Here is a 27,823-nt window from a genome sequence, read left to right as displayed (position 1 = left end):
TATTAATATAGTATCAACAATCATTATATAAGTTTATTAAAGTGCAAAAAATGTGTACAATATCTTTAAAATAAGAAAGATAAGTTTTTGTATCTAATAAAAATTATTTTTTTTTTGTCTAAAGATTGAGATTTCAAAATTTTTATGAAAATTTACATGAGAAGAACGGAAATACTAATCTGAAAAATTTTCTTTGTAAATTAAATTTACCTAGTAATTGAAGCGCTTAAGTAAGATGTAATAATGTATAAACAAAATACACGAGAATGTAAATCGTGATAACATTGAAAGATAAGAGATAATTTTTAATAAAATACATTATTATTCTCAGATAATAAAAATTTTTTCAGAATAATAATTTTTTATTCCATTATTTTTATTTCATATTCAAAAAAGATTTAAATAATATTACACACATTTCTTACAAAATAATTTTTTTCCCAAAATTATAAAATTTCTATCTGTTGAAATATTTATTCGAGTGTAAAGTTGTTTCATTTCTTTCCTTCTTTTTTTTGTTAATTGGAATATTGCCAGTTGATGACTTTTGAGGATTTTATTTGGAACAGAGAACAATTTTTACATTTTAAAACAATTTTTTTTTTGTACATGAAATGGGAGTTATTTTTGGCTGAAGAAATTGTTTTAAATTAATTAAAGAAATATTATCATTAATTTTAGTTGTATTTTAATTGGAGTTTAAGGAAATCTTTAAATCTTCATTTATAATTAGAGAAGCAGAGCCAAGAAATCTTTCAATGTCCGTTATGCTACATGAGTCAAGTCGAAAATAATAAAAGAGTCAATGAAAATTACGAGAAATATGCTAAATCCATGAATTCAAATTTTCGTTAAAAATTATTTATTTTTGAAAATTATAAAGAAAATGAATTTTTTGTATTATACTCACATGGAAGCAACACTTTTTTTCTAAAATAAAAGGATAAAGAAGAAATGAAAACGAAATTCATTTTCGAGAATGAAAATTATATATGTTGTACTATATTTTCAAAATTTACCCTCTTAAGAAAATTGAAACATAATTTAATTTTCAAAAAACTAATATGTGATTTCTCATTTTTTTTAAGAAAATTCTTTTTTTACATATATTAATTTTGTGAGTACTATGATTCAAGCAGTGAAAAAAAAAAATTTATATTTTCACATCTTTTCTCTGACAATATTCTTTGACCTCATTCGCCAAGCGACCCGAAATGTTAAAAAATTGCTGGCAAAAAAATAAAAGATCTTCAAAATTAACAAGGGCCATGTGTTAAAAGTAATGACAAAGATTTTTCTTCATCGTGTATAATATTTTGAAACATTTTAATTAAGGGATCCTGGAAATATAACACATTCCCGCAGTGATTTGTCAATCATTTTCAACTTCAATTTGCAAGTTTCCATTTACCAAAAGAATTTTTTAAATGGCTTTGAAATTTAACTAAATTTAATTTTTTTGCAAACATTTTTTTTAAGTGGCTAAAAAAAATTCTTTTGGTAAAATAAATTTAAGCGATAAAATAAAATAAACAATTTCATAAAAATTTATGAAAGAAATTAGAATGCACGCAAGCACTCTTTTTTCTGCAAATAAAAAGTAGATAATTAAAATAATTATCAAAAGAACAAATTTTAATTTCATTATCATTAATAAAGATTATTTAAAAATTAAAATGAATTTGTCAATTTTTATTATAAAAATAATTCACGATTATTATAAATTAAAAAAATAATTTATTATTATAAATTAAAAATTGATTTTGTTACGTGATTTTTTATAGTTTAATTATCTTTTTTTTTAATGCACGTGTCATATAAGAGTAAAAAGACATATATGGCAAACTCCCATGGGAGCATTTTGAGAAACGAACCTTACAAATTGAGAGCTTTCGCTGAAGGCGAAAAAATATAAATTACAAAGGTCTATAAGTGTCCTTTTATCCCGAAATAGATTGAAGTTTTTGCCCTCTGAAATTCGTATTGACTTTTAAAAATATCTACAACAAAATATAGATTCGATTTCATTCACTCGATTTTTTTAAAAAATAGTAAAAAAAAAATTGTTATTAATATTATCAATAAATATTTTTGAATTTATTTATATTGTTTCTTAATATAAATATAGATAAATAATATAATTCCTAGTTAAAAAATAAATAAATTGTAAAATAAAATACTAATTCGAAAGAAGAAAAAAGTATTAAAAAAGTAAAACACAATAAATTTTTTAAAAATTGAAAAAGTAAAATAAATATATTGTTTACATTTAAAAATATTATAAACAGTTGAAATTTATCTCGGAAAGATGGCGACACGCTACTTTGATGTGAACAATCGGACACAATGATTTTCACATTTACCGACAGAAGCGTTCAATATCAAAAACGATATTTGTTTCAGTAACAACCCGGCGATTAGCGCTTATTCAAAAATTATTTTCATTTCAAAAAATTCTTCTTTCGTTTCATAAAATATATCAAAAATGTCATCAGATAAAAAAAAAATCGTCTTTAATAAACTCACCGAATTTCCGGTCCAACAACAACAGTCCACCCTCTACGACGTCTTTTTTCTTTTCTCCGCGACACTTCAGCGAGACTTAATTTTTCCATCGTGAAACTTTAATTACTTCCCGAACATTAATTTAATTTCCACTTATAAATCCACTTTAAAAAAACATAACACTTTATTCACTTACACTATATAAATCATTTGAAAATACTTTCACACTGCTGAGACTATTTTCTGAATTGTTTGTTTTGAAAGCACCACGTGACACAAGGGTTGATGATTTTATTATGGACCATATTAAAGACAATGTGTTTGCATTACTTTTGAAACGTGATATAGTTTATATATATATATTTTAAAGAACGACTGAACATCGCGACGCGCCACACAGAACTGAATGTCGTATTGTATTTATAGAGCAACTCGGATTATTTTGAACACCCTTGCTTTTCTCAAAGCAAACGTCATTTTATTCGATTATTTTCTCCCGAGGAAATTTATATACAAAATTAATATTTAATAAATAAATAAATAAATGACAAAAGACTCGAGGGATTTTATTCTCAGAATACGAAATGACAACGCAATTGGTGATCGAGAATTCTCGTCAACGTGTTTGAACCCCAAAAATTTGAAATGGCAATTTTGAACCATCAGTGAGCACTAATATTTATTATATTATTATTTATTAATAATATTGCACTGGAAAAAAAATTTATTTGATTCAAATACCGGTGTATTTGGTTATTATCAAATACATATTTACTTGAATCAAATATTTCTTATTTGAATCAAATAAATGGTATTTGCATCAAATACTGAAATATTTGATTCAAATATTATATATTTGATTCAAATAAGAAATATTTTATTCAAATAAGAAATATTTGATTCAAGTAAATATTTATTTGATAATAACCAAATACACCTGTATTTGAATCAAATAAATTTTTTTTTCAGTGTGTAGTAAATCAAACCCAATCTAATTTTTTTTTTTTTTGCCAATTTCTAAATTTACGATTTTTGATGGTAAAAGCATTTATAGTCAATATCTTCATTTTTTTCAAAAGTTCCCCCTATATCGGAAATTGGCGAAAATTCTAAACACGAATCTGGAGTAAATCCAAATTTCTGCCATAAATTCCAGGTAATTAAAATCACTCTACAGGAAATTGAACTCAAACATAATTTTCTCTTGACATTGTCGACTACAATTTATCACCAAACTAAAAATGATTGGAATTCTGATATATTCATAGTTCTAATATATTAAAATCTATAAATACCATTTGATGAATAAAATAACTAACGTTTTTTTTCCGAATTAAATTTGAAATAATGGGACAATTTAGAAGAAAAGAACAAATTCAGTAAATTAAAAAAATGATATTTTTAAAATACTACCGATTAAAATCATGTTTTCGAAAAATTTATTACAATATTGTTTATTTAGAAATGTGATTTCATTTCAAAAGAATTTATTATTAAATACCGTTTTGTTTTTCAAGTATTTTTTGTATTTTCAAGCTATATATTGTAATAGCAGAAAGAAAAATAGCAATTCAATAAAAAAAAGACATTTTTTTTATTGGTTACACAGAGTATCGATAAACTCGGCTTTTTCTTTAAAACGTTTGTTTTGCCAAAATAAGCATGATGTATATTTCACATCTTGGATTGAAATCACCCAAGCTACCACCTCTTATCCGAAACCCTTTCGCCCACTCAGACCTCGTATATAAGAAATAGCTCGCATCGTTTACAAGCATTTCAAAATACTTTCATATACATCGTGGCATAAGAAACTTATAAACATATACCAGGTGCATTCGTCATATTCACCAAGAAAAAAATTTTTCAGAAATCGATCATTTTTCCAAAAGTCAATTTTTTCTACGCCATTAAAAAATTTTTTTTTGGGCAATTTAAATATATTTTTATAAATTAATTATATTAATTTTTACTTACAGTGCGAAAGTTTCGACAAGAGAAAATGGAAATAGACTCACCTGAAACAAAAGAATATATATTATTTTAAAATTGTAATATTAAATTAATGGAAAAATAAAAAGAATTAAAAATAAATACAAAGAAAATTTATTTTATTACTAATTAATCTACTATTTAATTACTATTAACTAATTAATTACTGTTTATTTGATCTATTATCAAATAAATATTATTTTTTCATAAAAAGAAAAAATAATAATAATTTTCACCTTTTTATTTTTTAAACGCCAAAAAATCATAATAATTTTCACCTTTTTATTTTTTAAACGCCAAAAAATCATATTTTTTATTTTATTGAGATTTCTTTTTTTTTAATAAAAAATATCTCGAAGAAAATAATTGACAACTTCAATTTTTATTTTCCACGAAAAAGTGTTTTAAAATGTGAATTTTCTTTTTCAAAGCATTTTCCAGTAACTACCAATGTTGTTGATGTCATTTTTGACATTGCGCACGAGGTTCTCAATATCAAAACGAAAATTCCAATTGGCCGTTGTTCAAGTATGCAAAATAAATTTATCATACTCAAGTCTATAACATTTCCTGCGATATATTTCTCTTTATATAATCTAACGAAAAGTTTTTTTTTAAAATGAAATTGCACATAAAATAAAATTGTATATATATAGTACAAAAAACAAACATATATGTCATGACAATGAGAAAATATAATATATGAAAATATGAATCACTGTTTTTTGTAAAAGGGAGAGATGTGATCCAAATTGACAAAAACATATTTTCTACAAATGTGGATAAGAAAATTTCCATTCATAAAAATAAAATTACATATTTATTCCTTTTTAATGATTTTAATAAAAATTTAATAAGTAAATTATTTTTATTGAAACGTAATAATAATAAAAATAAATCTCAACAAAATATTTTTTTTAAGGTCAAAAACAGTGATAAATTGTTGTCAGACAATTTTTCAATTTTGCAAACATTTTTGAAGTCCATTTTCCAGTCTATAATATTTTATAAACACCTGTGACTTCATTAATAACAGTGTTGATATAAAATATTAAACCTCGAATAAAACTCATGAGAAATTCACACCTACTTAACAGTTCGTTCTCATGACTTTTAAAATGCTTTTTAATGTCGTTTAAATTTATGATTGAAAATTGTTTGAGTGCTCTTTTAAAAGGGGATTTTAAATTATAAATTAATATAAATTTCAAGTCATATTTGATGCTGACTCACTAAAGTGCGTATATCATATATTATGATAGTCAACTATAATGATCTGATTAGAATAATAAACTTTTAAAAGGGCTCTGCTCTAGTTTCGATAAAAAAAGAAAAATCATTTTGAAATTATATCTGAAATTCTGAACTGTTATATACAAAATAGAGATTCTGTATAGCGATACCCAATGTCGGTAACCGGAATTTTCTGCTACGCCATCTCTACAAAAGTTTATGAGACTTTATTCCACTTCAGACTCAAACCATTAATTTGTTGATAAAAATGAATATTACCATATAAAATTATGTTTCACTTTTTTTTATACTGCGACAAAATTTCTTGCGTAATGTATAAAAATATAATTTTTTTTGCCAATAAAATATTTTATTGAAGAAAATTTTTTTTAAAACTTTTTTCGTTAACTAACAAAATTGTTTGTTAACTAACGCTGTTTGGTGTTATTTCGAAAAAATTGTTTTTGAAATTCACTATTCAATATTTAAATTTAAAAAATTGCCTTTTTAAAAAATATATGTTTTTTCAAAATGAAGTATACTTATCAAACTGTAAAATATTGAAAATTACAACAAAAAAGCAATTATTATTATTAACTATTTGTCAGCCATATAAATTTTTTTCTATACAATAACATTTATATTTAAAATGCTTCACTTTTTATTTCAAAATTTTAATCAACGATAAATTCAATGAACGTAAATTTAACTTTACATGCTTCGATTCTAGTTAGCGTACGTAATTTTAACTCGTGTGACTGACCTGCAACGTCCGAGCTAATTTTAACTTTTACTTTTATGAAAGACTAATACACAAGTTAATGACAGTATAATAAGTTAATTTATGTTAAAGTTAGTTTCATTATGCATATTGATGAAAATTGATTTTTTTTTCATAAATAAAATGGTAACTAATTCAATACTAATTTTGTGAAAATAATTATGATGATTTCGTGATAAACAAGTTTCAATATTCCCTTTGTTTGTGTAAAAAACAAAAATATTTTCAATTTATTATTTGCGCGATCAATTTATTATTTTATTTCATTTTTACTTTTAAATTAATAAATATTTAAAGCAATTAATTAATTCACAGTAATTAATTATAAATCCAGAAAAACGTAAATTTTTAATTTCTATAAAATTAAATTAATTTACATTTTTATTCTATATATGTAAAATATCAGTTATTTTTATTTTTTAAAAAGAGTTATAATTAATAACAATCACATTCATCATGGAGATTCATAATAATCATTAATAAATGAAAGCTTCGTAATTTAATTTTGCCAATATCGAAAATGTAATGTTATCGCGGAAAATTTCAAAAGACCAGGTAAATCAATATTTCAATATCATTAAAAGTTCATGTAAATGCACAATTACTGTATATAATATAAATAAGACGCCTATCTTAATAAAATAAAAAAATCCAAATATTGAACATAAAATATTTTACAAATAATATTTATACAAATTAAATATAAATTATCAGAAAAAACAACTATTTATTTTTCTTCTCTTATTATATATTTGAGATACATACAAGTGTATTTCAAATGTTGAGCGTCAGGTGGTTTCACATATATGACAAGATATATTTCCTTTCTAAGATGATACCTTTACTGATTCGACAATATTTTACACTTCTTTTATAAATTTCTTTTCCAACTCAACTCGTTTGAAATGCCAAACGCTTTTATGTCACGTGCATCAAGAGGTATTCGAAAACTTTTACAGGAAGCATTTTACCTCGCCGAAGATGGAATGGACCACACATCGCTAGATAAAAGACCTCATCACTTACAGTAATCTAAATTGCACTCTTTGAGGAATAAATGAGACTTTTTTTCCATCTGATCCACATATATTTTTTGCTACTTTAGAACCGTTGGTGCAACAAACAAAAAATTACTATCCAATCAAAAATTGACGCAGTACTAGTGTAATGAACACTGTCAATTTTTGGTAGATAATTATTGTTTCAAATACAAAAATTATTATATATTTAATTCAAGTGAATGTTATTTTGATAATAGTCGATTAAATCAAATTTTATTTTTCAGTGTAATTATTTTTTTTTTTTAATGTAACTTAAAAATATTTAATATAATGTCAAATCTCACAATCAGAATACATTATCAGTAATAATAGTATCAGTTTTATATTAAGAAGAATTAAATTAAACCCTTTGAATATATTCTATTCAATATCCGCTTTATGGTTACATTAACAGAATTGACAAAATTTATGGACAATTAATTCAATCTCCAATACAATGTGCACTGATAGTATGAAGTTTTGTATCAGGGATGAGATAAAATTACAAAATCTATATAACTAGATATAGATATATACCATAAAAGTTGGAACAGTTGTATGTTTTGTTCTATATTTGTGTGTGTTACATGAAAATTCACGCTCTAGGTTCGACCATTATGCAAATATGCCTATTCGGCAGTGGCGAAATTCAAGGCGGTAGAATTACATTTTGGCCGAGTCGAAGTTACAACCAGCAATTTGGATCGTGCAAAGATTCACTGTGAAATAGAAGGTAGAATACAGAGAAAAATTTTCTTTCATTTTTTTTTTGTATATTAATAAATTTTTCGAATGAAGAAAAAATTTAATTGAACCAAATAAAATTTTGTAAAAAGTTGATGTCCTTCTACCAATTGAGTGACAGAAAAAACATAGAATTAATGGATAGAGAAAAAAGAAGGTTGAAAGCAACAATTAATCTTTTCTTAAATCCGTACTCTACTAACCCTCTTATTTTTCATATAATTGAAGAGAACATAGAAAGAAGAAGAAAAAGAAGACAAATTATACTTTTAAGAATAAAAAAACAATCGTTTAATTAAATGCGAAGGAAATTGTTTTTCTTCAATATATATATATAGCAGGTGAATCAACAATATACTTGTTATATATTTTGGTAGCAATATATGTATATACTATGCAAATATATCCAATCAGCGCTTCTGAATAGGTAAACTTCATTTTAACAAGAGAACTCACGGTAATTTTCCCAAAGTTCGAGGTAGAATTGCTATACATATAATTAATGCAAATGAACAATAGGTGAAATAAGAGAGAGAGAGAGAGAGAAAAAAAGGCATCACTTTGCAGTTAACCTCAGCGAGAAGAAAATTAATTTCAGATAAAGAAAATTGAAACTAATTATGTCTGAATATTATTCATTTTCATTCAAAATGAACACACGACTCTGTATAAGAACTGTGAATATATAACCCTGACATATTTAAATTTAATTATCTTATTTTTTTTTCGGAAAATTATTTCGAAAATATAGTTTATAATTTTATAATTTATATTAATATAAAATTGAAAATTGTTTGACAGTTAAAATAATTGTTTTCTGTCACAAAACTTTTTCCAAACAAAATAAAATAACGTTTCAAAGTAAATTTCCTCTTCTCCAATTTGTACTATTGATTATTATTATATCGTTTCGATTTGGGATTAATTGTTTCATATCTTGGTTAATAAGAACTTTTTCAACTTTTCTAAAATCAATCAAAGTAGAATATGTTCTGTTGCCTACGATTCAAAGTTTTATATGAAAACTATCAACAATTGCATCTATTATTTATAGGAAAAAATGAAACAGTAAGATAATAATTATACTGTAAAAATAACAACAATAATAACCATATTAACAATAATAATAATAATAACAATAATAATAATAATAATAATAATATTATAATATGGTTGGAAGTGATCATTACGAAAACCGATTGTAATTACAATGCAATTAATAATAAAGTGGTTGACAAGGACCATAATGGGAATAATAATTAAAAAAATTGAAAATAATAATTATTATATTATATTACTTCTTTAACTATTTTCGATTTTAAATTGTTATATAATTTGAAGTTAAATTTTAAATTTAATTATGCGAATTTACTACTTTGTAATTAAAACTTTTGTTAATACAATTTTCCCGTTTCGCATTGTGGCCGTTTGTAATTAGAAAAATGAAAAATTAAATAAGATAAGAACTAAGAAGTGAGAAAAAAAGCTTTTTTTTTCTTAAATTCACGTTTTATGTGACGTACTTGAGGATCCATATCTTTGCTATAAGCTTCTTGCAAGGTCTTCTAAAAGTACGCGAGATGAACATAGACCACGAGTGGTTCATGTGAAACACGTCGTTACTCAAGTTTGTATCGACCGTCCCCGAAAATTGTGCAGACCCCTCCCACGGGAAATAGCCCTGTATTTAACACACTTTATTTTAAAGAATTACCTTCGAAAATCATAGTCATCTTTTTATTAAAATACACTTTATCTTAATTTTTTTTTTACAGATTTTTCACCTCAAAGCTTAAAGAAGCTTCATTCATTATTCCTCAATTCTAATAGTTCTTCCTTTCTTTTTATCACGTTTCGTTTAATATTACCCTAATATTACAGTAATATCATGTAATATTATTATTAATATTATATTATTGTAATATCGAGGTAATACTACGCGTAATATTAGTGAAATATTACAATGTAATATTAAGATACATTTTGTTTTAAGGAAAAAATCTCGCTATTGGGAATCGAACTCCGAACCTAACGCACACAAGTCGGAAGTCTTAACCAATGAACCAATCTGACTTGCAGTAGTTTAATATTTTTTTTTGCTAAGTATGAATAACTAAACAACCTATACAGTTTTAAATCTTGTAATAATACCTCAATATTACATGTAATATTACTTTAAAATTACATGTAATATTACTTTAATATTACATGTAAATATTACTTTAATAGTACTTCCAATATTACCTTGAGGCGGAAATTTGAATATTACTGCAATGTTAGAACGTAATATTACAAATGTTTTCATGTAATATTACTTGTGATATTGAAGATGATATTACGTGCTACTTGGATAGACGAATTGCAATCAACTTGGACAAATTTACATCTTGCAAATTGAAGTTAGTAAAAGTGCTCAGAGCAAGTTCATATATCTTCGTTTAAATCCTAAATTGCAGGATCGCGTGCAGACGGGCATTACTACCGCGTGTAAGCTCGGTGAGCTTTTATAGGTCAAGTTCCTTTACTTACGAGGGCATGGCCGAGCCCCAGACCTAGGATTTGATTCATGTTCATGATAACTTACATTCCTATACTCATCTAAATGGAATGGATAGATATATACCTCTTTTTAAAATGAATGCTAAAAAGTTACAATGCAGCGATATCTCGAAACGACAGCGAATGATGGATGGATTGTGTTGATCGTCGTAGACTATATTTATATAAAGTTCAAATTATTTCTCGACAACTACACCACAAATCTTTATACTATTTTAAATCGATACTCAAATATAATTTTCAAAATTTTTTTTAAAATTATCTTGAATTTGATCTCATTAATCTCATCTTGAGAGGAAATTTTCTCTTTTTATTCTACAATTTTCTCATTTCGAAAAAAAAGAAAAAATTTTATAAATATTTCTTTTTCAAACGTATAAATAAAAGGACATAAAATCTATTTTAAAAAATCGTTATTTACGAAGCGTTTATAACAAGTGAAACATAAACTGAAATATCATTTTACGTTTTATGAGAACAAGTATATTATATACAGTTTTATTGTTTATTTCCGATTATAATGAAAGAAAAAAAAATACGTTACTTTAGGTCAGTGTACAGAATTCAATTTTTTATAATAAAATATTATTAAATATAAACAAGTTTAATAACTTGCGACTCTAAACTTTCTTTTTTAATTAGATTCTTGCTAAAGTCCGATTAATAAGTTTAAAATTACACCGCTTAATAAAGAGCTTCTTGGCTTATTTTAAATTATCTCCACCTAAGTTTTGTAAATTATGACAAAAAAAGTGGAAGAGCAAAAAAATTTATAGAGAAAAAAAATCAACTAATAATAAAGTGTATTAAAATATTTTTTTTTCTCGTCACAATGAAATCAATAAATTATCGCAACTATCAATTTTTCATATCGGTTAATATATTTCTTGTAAAAAAAATCAGGTTGTAAATGTAAAAAGAATTTTTTTTTTATTTAAATAGTTGGTAAATATTAATGTGGAAAACGTGAGGCTTTTAATGGTAAAAGAAACTGATTATGTAAATAAAAATAGATTTACGTCAGTTAAATGAATAAAAAATAATTACGCGTAATTTTTTAAACACAAAAAAAAATATTAAAAATAGGATATCAAAAGAGAAATTTCCTCTTAATGTAAGATTCCTGTTTTCTTGTGTAAAAATGATTTTAGTTAAAAAAAAAAAAAAAAAACATGTATAGGCCTGATTAAAAGAATGCATGAGCTGAGTATCGATTTCAACGTGACGGTTCCCTTAAATTCTCCCATCCACGAGAGAAGCGGCCGCCAAAACGAGTATATATCAAGGACAATTTCCCGAAATTCGGGGCCATCCGATTTCATTGTATATATCAAGCAATACAAACAAAAATCTTGGCTTTTCCATTCCTTAAGACTAAAAAAAAAAGCTTCAACTTTAATATATAGTTTCATGAAATCAGATCACGTTCAGGAGTGAAGGAGAATGTATCAAATAGATAATAAGAAAAGATAACAGCATATATATATCTTCAAATCTAAATTCCTTCTTCATATTCTAGGGAGTCTATTATAACAATACAGACAAGTTCTTAATCAAGTTTAATTATCGCTTATAAATTTTGATGCTTTTCTTTCACTTTAGGGTAAAATTTTTACGAAAGGTCATTTTCTTTTTTTTTATATAAATAAATAAATAAAATATGTTACGGTCACCATTTTTCTTAATAACTATTTTATGAATCAAAAACTTTTCAAGCACTTACGTATGATATTTTCCATGAATGGATATCAAATTACTACTTAATTCCACGGTTCGAAAATTTTATCAAAACTTTATTCTGACCCTCTCGGCAAAGTGCAGTTTCGTCATTAATACTTTACCGACTGAGATACGTGCAGAGAATTTTCTAAAGGGCAAAAAAAGGGGCTTTGTTAAATTAGTACTACATTCAAATGTAAGTCCTACCTTTGGGAATTTTACTTTGCCGATGGTTCAGTTTAACTACTACTCATTCAAGTTTCCTCTAATTGGAGAAAGAATAAACTTTTAATAATGAATAATCAATAAAACTATTGATTATTATTATTATTATTATTGACTTAAATTCATGAATTATGTATAAATAAATTGTATTATTAATAAACTGATTGTGAAAAAGTAAATAAATAATTTATTAAGCATAAATACCAAATTTCTTTTCAAACTCAACTAAAAATAATAATCTTTATATTTTTGAAGAAAAAAAAGAGTCGTAATAGTTATACAGAAAGTTCTTTTCAACATTTGCTTTGCTTAACTTTTGAACCCATAATCGTCAACATCTTTTATGACAGAGGCCGATATATAGTTTGACCTAGTTATTATTTTTGAGAAATATGTATCCTCGTATGAATATATATTTTTTAAATATATATAAAATTTTAAATCAAATTATTAGATATTTTTCAAGATAATTATTTTCAAATTTAACGGAAATAAGTCTATTTTGCATTGCTTCTAAACTTAAAGTTTTCACACTGAAGATTATTAAAGTTTGCGAGGTCCTATACCATTTTGAAATGGTATTCATGCAAGGAAGCTAGCTACGCTTCTAAAGTGCAAGTTTAGGACAAAGTTATTTTACTCAAAAACTTTTTCCTCTTCCCCTAATGTCCGGGAGAACTTCGATCGTAAAAGATGCATTAGACAACTTCATATTAATTTTCGCTTGCCGAAAATAAACTTTATGTTCTTTCAATCTGCATACGTTATTGACACCCATCAGAATCTCAACTGTTTGAAAATATTCTTTCCACCATATTATTTTCAGAAAAGTATTAAAAAAGTTTTGCTTGAAAGAAAAACAAATTTAATAATTTCTCGTAACTATTTTTTTTAAACCATCACTAATATTTCGAATATAATTAAATAGTTCAAATCTACTCACGAGCAATTTTGATTGATAAAATAAAAAAAAATAATCTCGTTTGAATATAATGAACATCGCTCGCAGTAATTAAGAAAACTTGTGCAACAACTCTAAAATAAACCGATAATTTCTGACAGTGATAAATATTTCAAAGGATGTTTTTCAAGATCCTTCGTATGAAAAAAATGACCCATTTTCTTAATTGCGAGAAGATTTTCCGTGAAAGAAAATTGTGAGAAACCACAGGGATTAAAACCCATCTTCACATCTGTCACGTAATCAAATGACAATTTTCTAAAAAACCTTCCCTTGAATGACATCAAAATGATTATCTCGCACTCTCTATCGCAACGTTATCATCAGGTTAATGTTCGACTACAATAGCATCATATTAGCATAAATGAGAGAGAAGATATACTCAGTGGAAACTTGAAATGAAGAACAATAGAGTTGCAATGATATTAAAACAAGAGTAGGTATAGGTACTTACACGTGTGGAATGGGCAAAAACAACAATAAAGGTGACTCACCTGAAACAAACAAGAGAAAACTTTGTTATTCAAATAATATCGTATATTTCAACGACACGACTCGACTAGCGAATTCTTAAGTGTAATTTGGATTTTTAAAAGGTCATTAATGTCAAAAAACATTAAAACGTCAAAATTTATGCAAAGTATTGCGATTTTAATACATATTCCAAATTACATTTAATTCATTATTCAATTTATTTATTATTATTTAATTCAATTTATACAAAAGGTATCAAATAAATTATAAGAAATCTGTAAAAAAAAAAAATCGAAGACCATTGTTTTCAATCTGATTATCGTTATGTGAAAATTATGATACACTTCGGAACAGCTAACAACGGAACCACCTACGTTGTAGACACTGGGTGTTATTTTGAGTGGCAGTAAATAATCAATTTTAGTGGACAACGTGTGTGTCATTTCAGATGTACTGAAATGGATGAGAAACGATTACGAATACTTGCGTTGTATATTAATAGACAATTATAATATGAGAACTTTGTGTTAATTCATAATATATATAATATGTGTACTAATAAGATTGAAAGCTGAGATATATTTATATATAAAGATTTATAACCACTGACAAATTGTCTCGTAAGACAAGACTTATTCTGAAATGGACCATTTACTTGCCAACACATGTATCCATTCAAGAAATTTTGACAAAGAATTTCTTATCAACATTCAACGAGCATCGTTATATAATGAAAACGTCAGTCTAAACGATTAGTTTATTTCATTGTTATTGCTCTCAAGTGTCTTTTGAAATTCAAATTGTTTGTTTGCATATCAAAAATAGCGAACTTTTATTTTTCTACTTTTTTCTATTTGTATCACAAGTTTTTTCTTTTAAACAAACAGTTGTAAAATTATTCTTAATTTCAGAATTTCTCAATTCTATACAGATTAAAATAGAGATTTCAATTCTAGAATTAAAAAACCTTTTTTTACGCGTTGTCAATGTTAATTGGGTTCGACAATTTGAGTGAATAATTACGAGTAATTTTGAGCAATGACTATCACTGATATAAAATAAATAGTAATTATTCACTCACTATAATTTTTCTCTAAAAAAAAAGTAAGGAAAAAAAGTAAAAGAAGCGTGATGGGATTGCGCACATAGCGTCATTGTGCATTTCAAAACACACATTTATCTCTGTTTTTTTCATTTCATGATGTACAAATATATTTAAATCCTAATCGGTTTTTGTTTCAAAAAAAACAATTGGTATTTGAATTGCGTACATAATTTGCTAAAAATATATTTTCAAATATTTTTTTTCGTTTAAATATACTTTCAATAAATAATTCAAAGAAATTATATGTGCCTAATACTTTTTTCATTGCTAAATAAAATCCTTTTCATATTAATTATTTGAGATATGGAATATCGAATAGATTCAGCAAACTTTTCCAAGAATTCAATTTCTCGAAACATAATTATAGAAAGTTTTCTGAAATGCAACATTGTTGCAATTTTAATGGAATATAAAAAAAAGAAACAAGAAATAGAAGGAAAGATGGCATAAATTTGAATTTATATAGAAAAGTCTTCAATTAGGTCATCGATGAATAGCAATCGTACTTAGATATTCCTGAGGTCTTCTGCGGTTGCTAAGGTAATAGTTCTTAAACGAAATTTCAACTCCATTAAAGTGCTCCAAACTAAGTGTATAGGTCCTTTTAAACATACCCCCCCCCCCATTAAGAAAAGTTTCCTCCAGTATTAAAATATAAACTCCCTCGAATCCCAATTAATTTTGCATTCTATTCTCGAGTTTGTGAATAATCAACAATTGTTGCTCATTTCTCTTATAAACGATAATAATAATTACTTACAATTTCTAAATGCAATACTAGAAAAAAAGGAAGCTACCAAAAACGAAAATGGAGTAAAATTTTTAAAATCCTTATCGTTTACTCATTTTTATTGACAGATCTTTATACATCGCGCGAAAATCTTTTTTTTCTTACGTTACATTGAACGAATCTAGTTTTGAATTTTTAGCACGTTCCCCGTGCACAAGGTTAATGAACCTTATTTTTCATATAAACTTTTTCACTGTTTATATGTCACATAAAAGTCATACTGAACAAATCTCAAATAATATTCCACGATATATACATATATTTATATGTTCCTTGCGAAAGAGGGAATATCCATTCGTGTATTATATGATGCAAAGAAAAAAAAATTTTTAAACTTTTTAAAGCAAAGAATTTTCATCTTTGAAAACTTTACATGGCGCTTGGTATTATATATACATAAAGTTAAAATTTCTACTCGACCTAAGTAGTATAACATCTGACAGGACCAGCCAAAATCTTTGCCGTAACTTTATACTACTTGCAAACTCTATAAATTCAATATATTCTCAAAAATTTTCTTTTTTATTTCGACTCACCCACAAATCCAAGAATGTCGTCTCCTTGGAATACTGCTAGGTGGAACCAATAGAAGAGGAACTAATCCTTTTATGGTACTATGACCAGTGCCAGAGCCACTTGCACCTCCTCCTCCACCACCCCCACCGCTACCATCATTTACCGGAAGCCGAAGCTCCGGAACTTGAAGGCTGCTCATCTTTCGACTTTATTGTCGAAATTTACAAACACTTTCACTAAATCATTTATCGAGTTCGTGACAATCATCACTCGTTGCGTTTTCGTTCTGTTTAATAATCATTTTATCTTGTATAAATAGGACAATTAAATAATTAATTTTATTAATATTTTCACTAAATTCATTTGACTTTCTGTATTCTCTCTTATTTAATTTTTAACGATTTCGTGGCCAAAGGTCGGAACATTTGCTTTGGCAAATGTCTACTATAACAACAGTTACCATAGCAACGGTTTCTATAGCAACTGTTTCCATAGCAACAGTTACTATGGCAATAGTTAGTTACTATGGCAGAAGTTACTATGGCAACAGTTAGTTATTTTGGCAACAGTAACTATGGCAAAAGTTACTATGGCAAAAGTTACTATGGCAAAAGTTACTATGGCAACAGTTACTGTGGCAGAAGTTATTATGGCAGAAGTTAGTATGGTAACAGTTAGTTATTTTGGCAACAGTAACTATGGCAAAAGTTAGTTACTATGGCAACAGTTACTATGGCAGAAGTTACTACGGCAACAGTTAGTTATTTTGGCAACAGTAACTTTTCTTGCAAACACAAAATCTTTTCTTTTTCAGTGTAATGAATCTAATCTAATTGTCGGCGGTTTGTTTTAACATTTTGATATCTCGTTTCTTTATTTGCAAGATAATAATTCAAATAACAATTGTCATTTGCATACAAGAGCTGGAAAATGACAAATGCCATATTAGAATATTGATATTACACAAATATAGATATTCCGGGTTTCCTTCTTTGACGATTTCCTAAAATACATATAATTCGAATCGTTTGCTTTTGTTTAAATAAACGAAATATTTATCAATTCTATGAATGTATAATAAATGAAGATAAGAAGACGAAAAACTAATATTAATAGAAAAATCTTTAAAAAAAAACAGGATTGATGTGCATAAAAAATGTGAATTTGTGCAAATGGATGTGCACATGATTAGTATGTCAAAGAGTTCTGGAGCAAAACTTGGCATACGTTATAAGAAAAGTTTTGCCTCATTAATTTATTCACTTTTTTGTAACCAACTAACACGTCAAAGAAGACCTTGAACATGCTACGTTTACATAATATGATATCTATGCACAAACATACATTTACTTGTTGGTACTTTGTTTATCAAATTCACGTAGGCAGATTGGAATTTCTCTGTAGGAATGTATCGTACCTACAACCAGAACCCGCACAACTTTATTTTCTTATATCCACTTGTGTCATTTTTAACGTATTTATATTTATATTGATAGAAAAATTTTTCTCCCCTTTTAAAATAACATTTCTTCAATTTGAATTTGAATCTTTTTTTTATATATATAACAATTTCTAAGAAAAAAAGTTTTTTCAATAAATTTTTCTCTTTTATTTGACTTAGAAAATTTTTTACGAACTATAAAGTTGGAAAATTTGTCAAAACTGAAAATTAAATTAAACTTTAAATTCTTTTTGACATTCAAATGACAAAACTTATCAAGAACCATTTGTTAACTTTACACGATGTATGTATATAAATATTATATTGCTACTTGAAATTAAATTGTCTACGTTCTTCTAAGAAGAGAATAAAGTAAAAAAGTTTATTAAAAGTTGTTTTTAAAAATTGCACAAGTTTTCAGACAGCAACAAACTGTTTCGTAAACCCTGAAGGATTTTTCTCTCCCTTTTTGAAAAAAAAGTAAACCCGTATATTTATGCGAAAAATTTTCAAGAGAGATAGAGAGAGAGAGATAAAACTCGAAAGTTTGCAAGCTTTTGTCTTCGTTTTTTCGTTTCGTAAGATTTTCTCTCTAAACGAATACACGGATTTAAAGTCGGAATTTCTCATTTGTCTGTTTAACGCCATTTATATACGATTATGTGCCAAGAGACATTAATATGTTATAATGCTAAAAGCATTGCCGACCGCGTCTCGTATCTTAAAAAGAGAATAAAAATGTTTCATATATATTTTTTTTTCCACCGATTATAAATAGTCTCATATATAAAGAAAAACCTATTCGCGTAAATAAATCTCGCAACTTTTTCGCAACTCTGACTTGTTTTCTTTTACAAGAAAACGGCTTATCTAAATTTTTTACAATTCACTTCTTTATTTTTTTTTATTTTCTCTTTGACTTTTTCAGATAATTATTTACTAAAGAAAACATAGTTCTAAAAAAAATATTTCATTATCAAAACAGCTTTTAATAAAAAAAATTTTTAATATTTTAAAATCGAAGAATTATTTGCATTTTCGATTTGCAATAAGTAATAAATCAGTTATTAAAACAGGACTGTAAAAATAAATCAGAAATTAAACGCGATAAAGGTTGTAGGGGCAGTATTTTAGGAAAATGAACTTTTCAATGAATATCGAGAGCGCTGATAAAAATTTGTTATTCAAATTTAACTATCGAAGCACGCATTTTTAGATAGTCGATAAAACCAAAAAATCAAACCACATTCGGTTATGCATACCTAATTTTTTTCGTTCTCATGATTCGTTAAAGTGACGAATAAAAAAAAATTTTCACCTACAATACGATTACATTAAAATATCTGTCTATTGCTGTAAATATGAAATTGCATCACCAAACATAATAGTAATTAAATTTCTGTTTAAAAAAATTTTTTTAAACTGAATTTGAAGTATAATTATTATTATTATTAGTTTTTAATTGTTATTAATATCAATAAAATATTATTAAAAAATTATTTCTTTAATTTAATAAAATTTGGTTTAAAGTAAAAGAAATCTTCTCTCATTTCTTTAGAAAAAATTGAAAACAAAAACCGGGAAGAAATTTATTTGAGAAATAAAATCGATGTCTATATTTATATTAAATATGATTCTATCGATTCAATGCAGGAGCACGTTTCGTTCAAGAAAATTGAGATTTATTTTGACCGATTGCAATGAATGCTTTCAACGAGCTGTGATTGTTTCAAATTGGCCGACGCGATCGTGCTCCCGCTATTATACATAGATCACATTTACTTTACACACATTTTCCATCTCTGAATATATCCCATTTGGTTAAATATTCAATGGCTTTTAAAAATGCGTGAAAAACAAATAGTGACAAAAAAAACAAGAACATCTTTAATTTACCGAAAAACGATTCCCTCCTTTTTTTCTCGAAAATTTGATGCATAACAAAAAGTTCAAATTTCAGAAATTTTTTTGACAAAATAATTGTCAGAAAAATTATTGGTATTTTTTAATATAAATATAAAAATGTAGATATTTTTTGTTCATTTGTTTTTGATTACTCGCATTTTTCTGAACATATTGACATGAAATTATAAATGTGTTCGCATTCACGTTTATACGTCATCCTGACCAATGTAGTTATAGTCGACGCATCATAACGAGGTACACATATGATAAAACATAAACGGTTTAGACTAGAAAATTACATTATTTCAATACCTTTGCCTATGTATCAAACGGTAAAAGATATTATGTCTAATTTTCAATTTCCAAATGTTCCACTTCCATACGTTTAAATTAAACTCAAAATCAAGTTATCTATAACAATGTATATCGACTAAAATTACATTCATCAAGCGAACAATTCTTTTTTAAAATATCATGAAATTTTTCCCAAAAATTAAATCAACAAAAATGTAAATATAAATTTAGAAAATAGAAAATAAAAATAAAAAAATTTGATAAAAACTGAAATTTAATAAAAATTCAAAATTCAATTTAAAATTCAATTGAAAAAAAAATTAAAGTTTTTAAACTAAAAACTCACACATAAAAACCCAGTGGAATAAAATATTCAATAAAATTAAAAATTCAATAGAATTAAAGATTCGAGAAAAATAAAAAGAACAAATAAAAGAAAATTTGCATAAACGAAGACGTATACCTAAATGTGAAATTTTTTTAGATTAGTGAATTTTAAGAATTATCTCCCAAAGAAAATAATAAAGTATCAAATGAAAGAACTGGTACATAAAAGCGAAGCGCCCCATTAAAATAAAAAAAAAAGCAAAGAACAGTGTCTTTGAATCGAAACTAGTAAATGCGGGAGAGCAAAGTGTCTCGATGCAGCAAAATGCAAATGAGCACTTTATATTACGATTTTCAAATGAATGCAATAAAGACTTATAGCACCCGTAAATCCTCGGAAAATTAACAAAATCCTTGATAACGAAAACAGTTTCTCTCACAAATGTAAATTACGAAAAAAAATAAATTTTATAAATTTCGTGACTAAGAAAATTGTGGTTCATGAACCCATAATTGTTTAAAAAAAAATTGTATAAAGAATCATAATTTGAGAATATTTGCAAGAAACATGTTTACATCATTACCAAATGATTACTTGAAAGTTTGACGTATACCAGAAATTTAGATTGAAATGACAAAGTCAACAATTAATTTAGATGGTAGAGTGAAGATAATTTACTTGAGCGTGTAATGCACAGCTTATTTAATGAAGATATTTGCTGAAAGGGAGACTTTACCCGCATGCAAAGTCACGTGATATTCTAAAGGATATCACGTAGTTGACAGTCAGCTAATCAAAACCGAAACCCTTGGAGATGCTTTCTCATTTCTGTATAGATATATATAATATATTTGTCATGCACATCAACTCAATTTCATTCTCGTTCTTTTAAAATGAAAAAACAAATTTCAAAATTTGATTCATGTTATTTGGGTATTTGCTACTCGTTGCAATTAAATGTTGAAATTTAATTAGAATATCACCTTTGATCGAGTGCAGATGCTAATTTAATTTAATAAAATTTACATGCACTGTAAACAAAAATATTGTTTTTTTCTTCGTATTTTTACATATTAATTTGTAAATAAAAATAGATAATTTTTTTAAAATAAAGAAAAAAAACTTGTGTCTATTTTTAGAAGAAGAAAAATAATAATTGCTCTTCACCGTTGATCGCGTGATCATTATCCGTTTCGTCGAGTTGGAAAAATGTACTGTTAAAAATTATACCGGTAATGCTGATATTATCTTAATACTTTAGAGAGATTTTCCAGCTGCAATATCGAATTTTCCTTTCGTCTTACATATTTCCTTCTTTTTATAGAATATTATACATTATATATATATACACCCTCTCGAATCCAAACACACAATATATAAAGCTCACTTATAAAAATAAATCGTCCATTTATTTCAAAAAGCTTTCGAAATATTTTATTGCATTTTCTAAAAAGAAGTGTAGACATAATTTTTCCATTCTCAACTATATAATATACTAATAAAAATTATTTGATAAAATAAATTTTTTTTTCAATGCTCGTTTCTTATAGAGAAAAAATTAAAACAATTTTTGAAGCATAAAATTATTTTTATTTTTTCTTAACAAAACCGCAAACTTAGAGTACATAACAACTTTGAAAGAGCACTCTCGAGTCGATTTTGAACTTTGAGTTTTGTTATACATTGCACACCGCACGAGAGACACGGATCAAAGGGGATGCGATTGGTTTTCAGTTCAAACTAAAGTGTCTAATGCGTAAGGGAAAATCCGTACAGCGAATTGTTGGTAATATACACTTTTCGAACTAATTGGAACTCAAAGTAGAAATTTGACGGTTTGTTAGCTTTGATAAATGTAATGGTCCGTAATCCCTAACGTCGCAAATTGATAATTCAAACTTAGATTAAACTCTCTAGCTACAAAATTTTCCAACATTAATTAAATGCAAATTACACTATCATTCAACAAAAGCGTTTCTAATTCTCTCAAGCAAATTTTGTTACGTTTTTCTAATTTTTTGTAAATTATATATTTTTTTTTTTAAATATAAAATTAAAATTTTGCATAAAGGATTCAGAATTATGAAATTAATTAAAATATTTAGTGTGTGTTTTCTTATTTCAAGAAATGAATTCTTTTTAACGTTTCATTATGACTGTAAGTTCTTCCAAGATCTTTTAATTATGACCCAACTGATACTCTTTTATAGGTAAATTTGCTCACTCGAGCTTTTAAATTCGCTAAACTAAACCTTTCGTTTATCTCAAGATATCTTTTCTCTTGCGCTCTCCCTTTTCCGCTTTTGCGAGATTAAAAAATATTCCTCTTTATTGGGTTTTATATTCGCAATGAACCGTTATTAAATTCTTAATAATAACTTGTACATATTAAGTTTTATGTGTGACGATCAACTCTTTGTTTTTTCCAATCATTATATTGATTTTCAGATTTAAGTTTCAATTAAATTATAATTACAAATTAAATTATAATTAAAAATTAAATTATAATAAAAATATAACAAAAAATAATAATAAATATACAAAATTTTAAAAATAAATGTGAACGAAAAAAAATTCGATTTCAATAAATTCCGATTATTTGCATCAAGGAATTTCTCAGTTTCAGTTCAAAGATAAAAAGGAGCTAGACGCGAAAAGAATAAATGTAAAAATTAAGATGTGCCACGGATGATAAGCGCTAGGGAATACACACGTGCATGGATATTTTTCATTCTTCGCATAAGGCGGGCCATGTGAGAGACGAATGTGAACGAAATATCAAAGATGAATGCAAGAATAAAATCTAACTTTGTTGATGGAAATAAAGTAGCGTGACGAAACGAAAAATAGTGATATTAAAAAATAGAATCTAACAAGGATAATAAAAAAAAAATTGCCATGTAGGTATAAAAATTAAAAAAATCATTGTCCCTAATTAACCGATAATTATGTGACGCACAAAAAAAAAATGATTCCTTTTTTCTCTCAAATGACGTTTTGCTCTAATTTCTTTCGTTCAACGAAACACAACCATGTGATAGCGACTGATGGTCGACATATTTCTACATAACACACTGACCTTCGCCAATGCAAACAATTCTTTTAAGTCTTATAAACATACGATCGAATAATGTAATTATTTTTTTCCACGAATATTTAAATAAAGTTTAATACAACTAAAATATTAATAACAAATTTTAACAAATTTAAAAAAAAATTGTAAATTTATTATATAATTTAAACGAATTGATTAAATTAGAAAAATCAATAAAAAAATCCAAACTGGAAAAAAACATTAACTTTTCATAAGAAAAATGATTTATCACGCGCGAGAGATTTGAAAAAAAAAATTATACACGTAAATCGTCGAGTGAGCTTAATTTTAAAAGAAAAAAAAAGGGAAAAAAAGACAAAAGCATTTTTGACGTCAAATCGTTGAAATGAGGTGGTGAGATGAAGTCGTCATTAGTGTCTACGAATTCCCTCGGCAAGTGAAATCACGTAGTGTGTCGCGCTGACATTAGCAAAAAATGAAAAATAAAAAAAAATTTATTTCAATTTTGCTTACTATCAATAATATTCTGCAAATAAAAAATACGAACTCATTTAATTTTGTAATTTAAGAGATTTAAAGAGAGGAGGGGGAAAGGGAAAATTCTCGTGGGAATTTTTAAAATAACTCGAGTGATTTTCATATATATATATATATACATCAGAAGCAAATTGTAAGTAAAACAATGTTTACCATTGTATAAGAATATTATCAAATAGCCTTGGAATTTGTAGGTGTATATGCAAGAAACGATAAACGAGTTTTAAGCCAACACGTTACATGCGACTCTTCGAGTGCCGGTTAATGACCAACAGTCACACGTATACACTTATTTAACAGCTGTATAAATAGCTGTAAATACAATTTTGCATCGTCAAACTGTAAACTTTTATGCACAGTAAATTGTTACTGCAAACAATATATTTTCAATTTCCTGTGAAAATTAATGTCAATTAAATTTTTCTTTAATAAAAAGTGTCAACTCGACTCTTTTTCTGTAATTTCTTTTCTCTTTTTAGTAACTAATTTTTAGTGAAGTGAAAAAATAGTCAAATTTAACTAAATTAGCAGAAATTTGAGTAATTTCGTAAACTAAAATAAAGGAAAAATTATCGATAATTTGACATATTATCATCGGATATGTAGATTAATTAACTGAATTCCAACTGTAATTATCAATTATGTCGTGTATAATGAAAATAATTGTAACATGGATAATAAACCAACATAGTGTGACAGAAATGGGAGAAGCATATTTATTACCCAGAATTTTGGACAATTAGATCAACGCTATTGACTAATAATAGTTAGTTACACACATAATTTAACCCCATTTCATTTTGTATAGACAGTGACTTTCAATGTATACGAGAAGTTGCATAAATTAGCATGTTTCAAAAAGACGTCTTAATGCAATGTCCAGCTCTATTTAATCTTTTTTTTTACATGCAATATGTGCACGTTGCGTTATCAACTGTATATAACTCGCCTAAGTCTTATGAAAAAGGTATACCATGGCAACTTGGCAAGTGAGTTAACGTACACACGTCCTGCTTCAAAGTAACCAACTATATATATATATATATGAGATTAACGGATAACGTAACTCTTTTAAAATATTATCGGAAAATTAAATATTTGCCTTTCTTTTACTAAATTTATTTTTTCATTCATTTTTTTTTTTCTAACAGTTCATATTATTCTCTCTTTCTCTCTCTATCTTTCAGAAAAAAACTCTAATAATCAAATAATGAGATAATTTTCTTTAATGTTTACGAAAAATAATTCATTTCCTGCTTTACTTTTTTTCATAATAATTATCGAATTTATTATCAATTAAATATTTATTTGTATCAAATAATTTTTTTGTATTTTTATAATTTTGTTTTTCAATCGAGGGCACAATTTTCTTAATTGTAAAGACTCATTAGGAAATTTTTAATTTAAAATCTTGGAGTATTTTGAAAAATCATATTTTGAAATTAATTTTATACGGAGCCGTACATCACGATAGCAAAAGCAGTATTTCTTCCACCATTTACTTGGTGAAAAACTGCGGAAGACTTCATTAAAAGCTTATATGAGTTGAAAACAGTTGCAGAAAGTATAAGAGTAAACTTTCTATTTTGAAGATCAGATTAATTCGCGGAATTCTGACTTTTAGTAAAAAGAAAAAAAAATTCCAAATTATTAATAACCCAATATAAAAAGTAATTAGTTATTTTATAATTGAATTTTTTCGTGCTATATTTCACTGGTTGTAAAATACAATCTTTCGCTAAGTCGGGTAGTTTTTCCGCGAGTCACAAGTAAAGAATCAGGAAGTCAAATATCAAGATAGTGGTGATCTTTGCTATTTTTCTTTAAAAACTTATGACAAATACATTTTTTATATTTACGACAAATAAATGGGCTCAAATTAATTATTAAATTTTCAAACATTAATTTTTTTTTTTCGTATGAATAATTTTAAAACACAATCTCATTAAAATGCTATATTTAATCAGATTTCGTATTTTTCTGCGAGTTTTACGATTTTTTAATAGTTTGGTTTTCAAAGCATGAAAGTTTTTTAATTTTCAGCATTTTTTAATCATAAAATAATTAAAATCGCGTATAGTAGCGAGAGCGGTTATTTTATATGCTCCAAAAGTTTGTTTAAAAAAAAATATATTTTAAAAAATTATTATCTACTTTTTCTTCGAGATGAAAGTAAAAAAATATTTCAGGAGTCGATTAAAAAAAGAAAATGAAAGAATTTAGTGGGAGAAAAGAATTTTTTTTATTTCGAAGCTCTAAAAATAATTTTAAAAATACCTACAACGTATTTTATTTTGAAATTCTGAAACATATTCAATCTTTCGTTAGGTCAGATGTGTGCAATTTAATTTATAACGAAAATATAAATTTACATACTGTTGAATATTAATTATATAGAAATTAATAGAACTAAAAACTGAAAATTTAAAATCGGGAAAATAATAATGATAATTATGCTAAAACTATATTATCAAACGAAATAAATATTGAAAAAATCAGCCCATTAGATTCAGGAAATGTTTTTTAGTTAGAGATCTAATCGAATTTCTGTCTTGAATTTAAAGTCATGCTCTCTCCTCAGTGCAAATTTAACATTAAACACATTTGTTTCAATTGAATTAGAAGCTCACATTAAGTTTACTTTTTGTTGTTCGAACAGAAAGAAGAGAACTCCTCTTTTTAACAAGTTAAGTTCTCCCAGTCCCTCATTTATCTTTAAACTTGTACATCCTTTTCTAGTTTTACTTTTTCTTTTAACTTCTTTAGCCCTTAACATTTTTCAAGTTATTTATATCATATAGAGACTATATTGATTTTTAAATCATTTAATGAGACCGTGATACTTTTATGTCAAACTAATGTTAAAAATAACAGCATTATTGTTATTAACTTAGGAAATTAATATAAATATATAGAAAATAAACATTGAATTGAAAAATTATTAAAAATTTTCACATTTAAATTCAGAACAATTTATTAAAAAGGGTAATAGCAATTTTTTGACAATTTTGCAATTGGATAAAAAATACTAAATGTTTTAATGAGCCCCTTTTTAATAGAATTTCAATTTAATTTCAATGAATATATAATTATTTTCCATTTGCAATAAACTTTAGTTAGATTAAAAATACCTGTCTTCCTTTAGAAAATAAAGAAATAAAAGAGAGAATACGAAAGTCATGCAATGCTACTATTTGCCACACACGCACATTTTTCTTTTATATCCTTTTATTTCCACTTGTGCACTCGTGGTTATGGATGCAGTTTTATGAAAAACCTAATGTGCTCTATTAAATACAGCTTTCGTGAATTTGAAAAATTTTTCAAGTTTTCCGTCTTTCTATATTGAACCACATTGCATCTTTGATACAAGACATGAGCACAATCAAACATTCTGACACTCTAAAAAAAAAAAAATGAAAAAAAAAACAAAGGAAGGAAGAATGAAAAAAATTAATCCTCCACATACAAGTCACGCACGTGTGAAATTGTGCAACATTTATGTTGTCACATTTGTGCACACAAACCGGCAAGCAGTTGAACTTAGAACATACTGAATGAACGCGTGCTTTCTACACAAGTCTTTTGCAAAGGAGGGATGTCCCCCGCGAATAACACC

General features: G+C 26.0%; 1 protein-coding gene across 8 annotated transcripts in view; it reads right to left on the bottom strand.

Moving 5' to 3' along the window:
• Window positions 1–27,823, bottom strand: part of LOC127282734 (cAMP-specific 3',5'-cyclic phosphodiesterase) — a 262,846-nt gene that overhangs the window by 113,563 nt on the left and 121,460 nt on the right. Inside the window, exons 1-2 of one of the 8 annotated variants that reach the window (XM_051307191.1) lie at window positions 27,336–27,757; window positions 16,665–16,950 (exon numbers count right to left, since the gene is read on the bottom strand). The exons of 3 other annotated variants lie outside the window; for them this stretch is intronic. In XM_051307191.1, coding sequence (XP_051163148.1) covers window positions 16,665–16,843 — 179 coding nt within the window. In that variant the 5' untranslated portion in view covers window positions 16,844–16,950; window positions 27,336–27,757. Of the gene's footprint in view, window positions 1–2,526; window positions 2,659–16,664; window positions 16,951–27,335; window positions 27,758–27,823 lie in introns of those variants that run through there. 4 more of the 8 variants (XM_051307193.1, XM_051307194.1, XM_051307192.1 and 1 more) reach the window with 4 other exon arrangements.

This window comes from Leptopilina boulardi, unplaced genomic scaffold (assembly GCF_019393585.1).
Source record: "Leptopilina boulardi isolate dan_hultmark-lab unplaced genomic scaffold, ZJU_Lbou_2.1 LbouV2_302, whole genome shotgun sequence".
In the NCBI taxonomy this organism is placed as follows: domain Eukaryota; kingdom Metazoa; phylum Arthropoda; class Insecta; order Hymenoptera; family Figitidae; genus Leptopilina; species Leptopilina boulardi.
The sequence above is the reverse complement of the archived record's forward strand: the minus strand, read 5'-3'. Positions and strand labels throughout refer to the sequence as shown.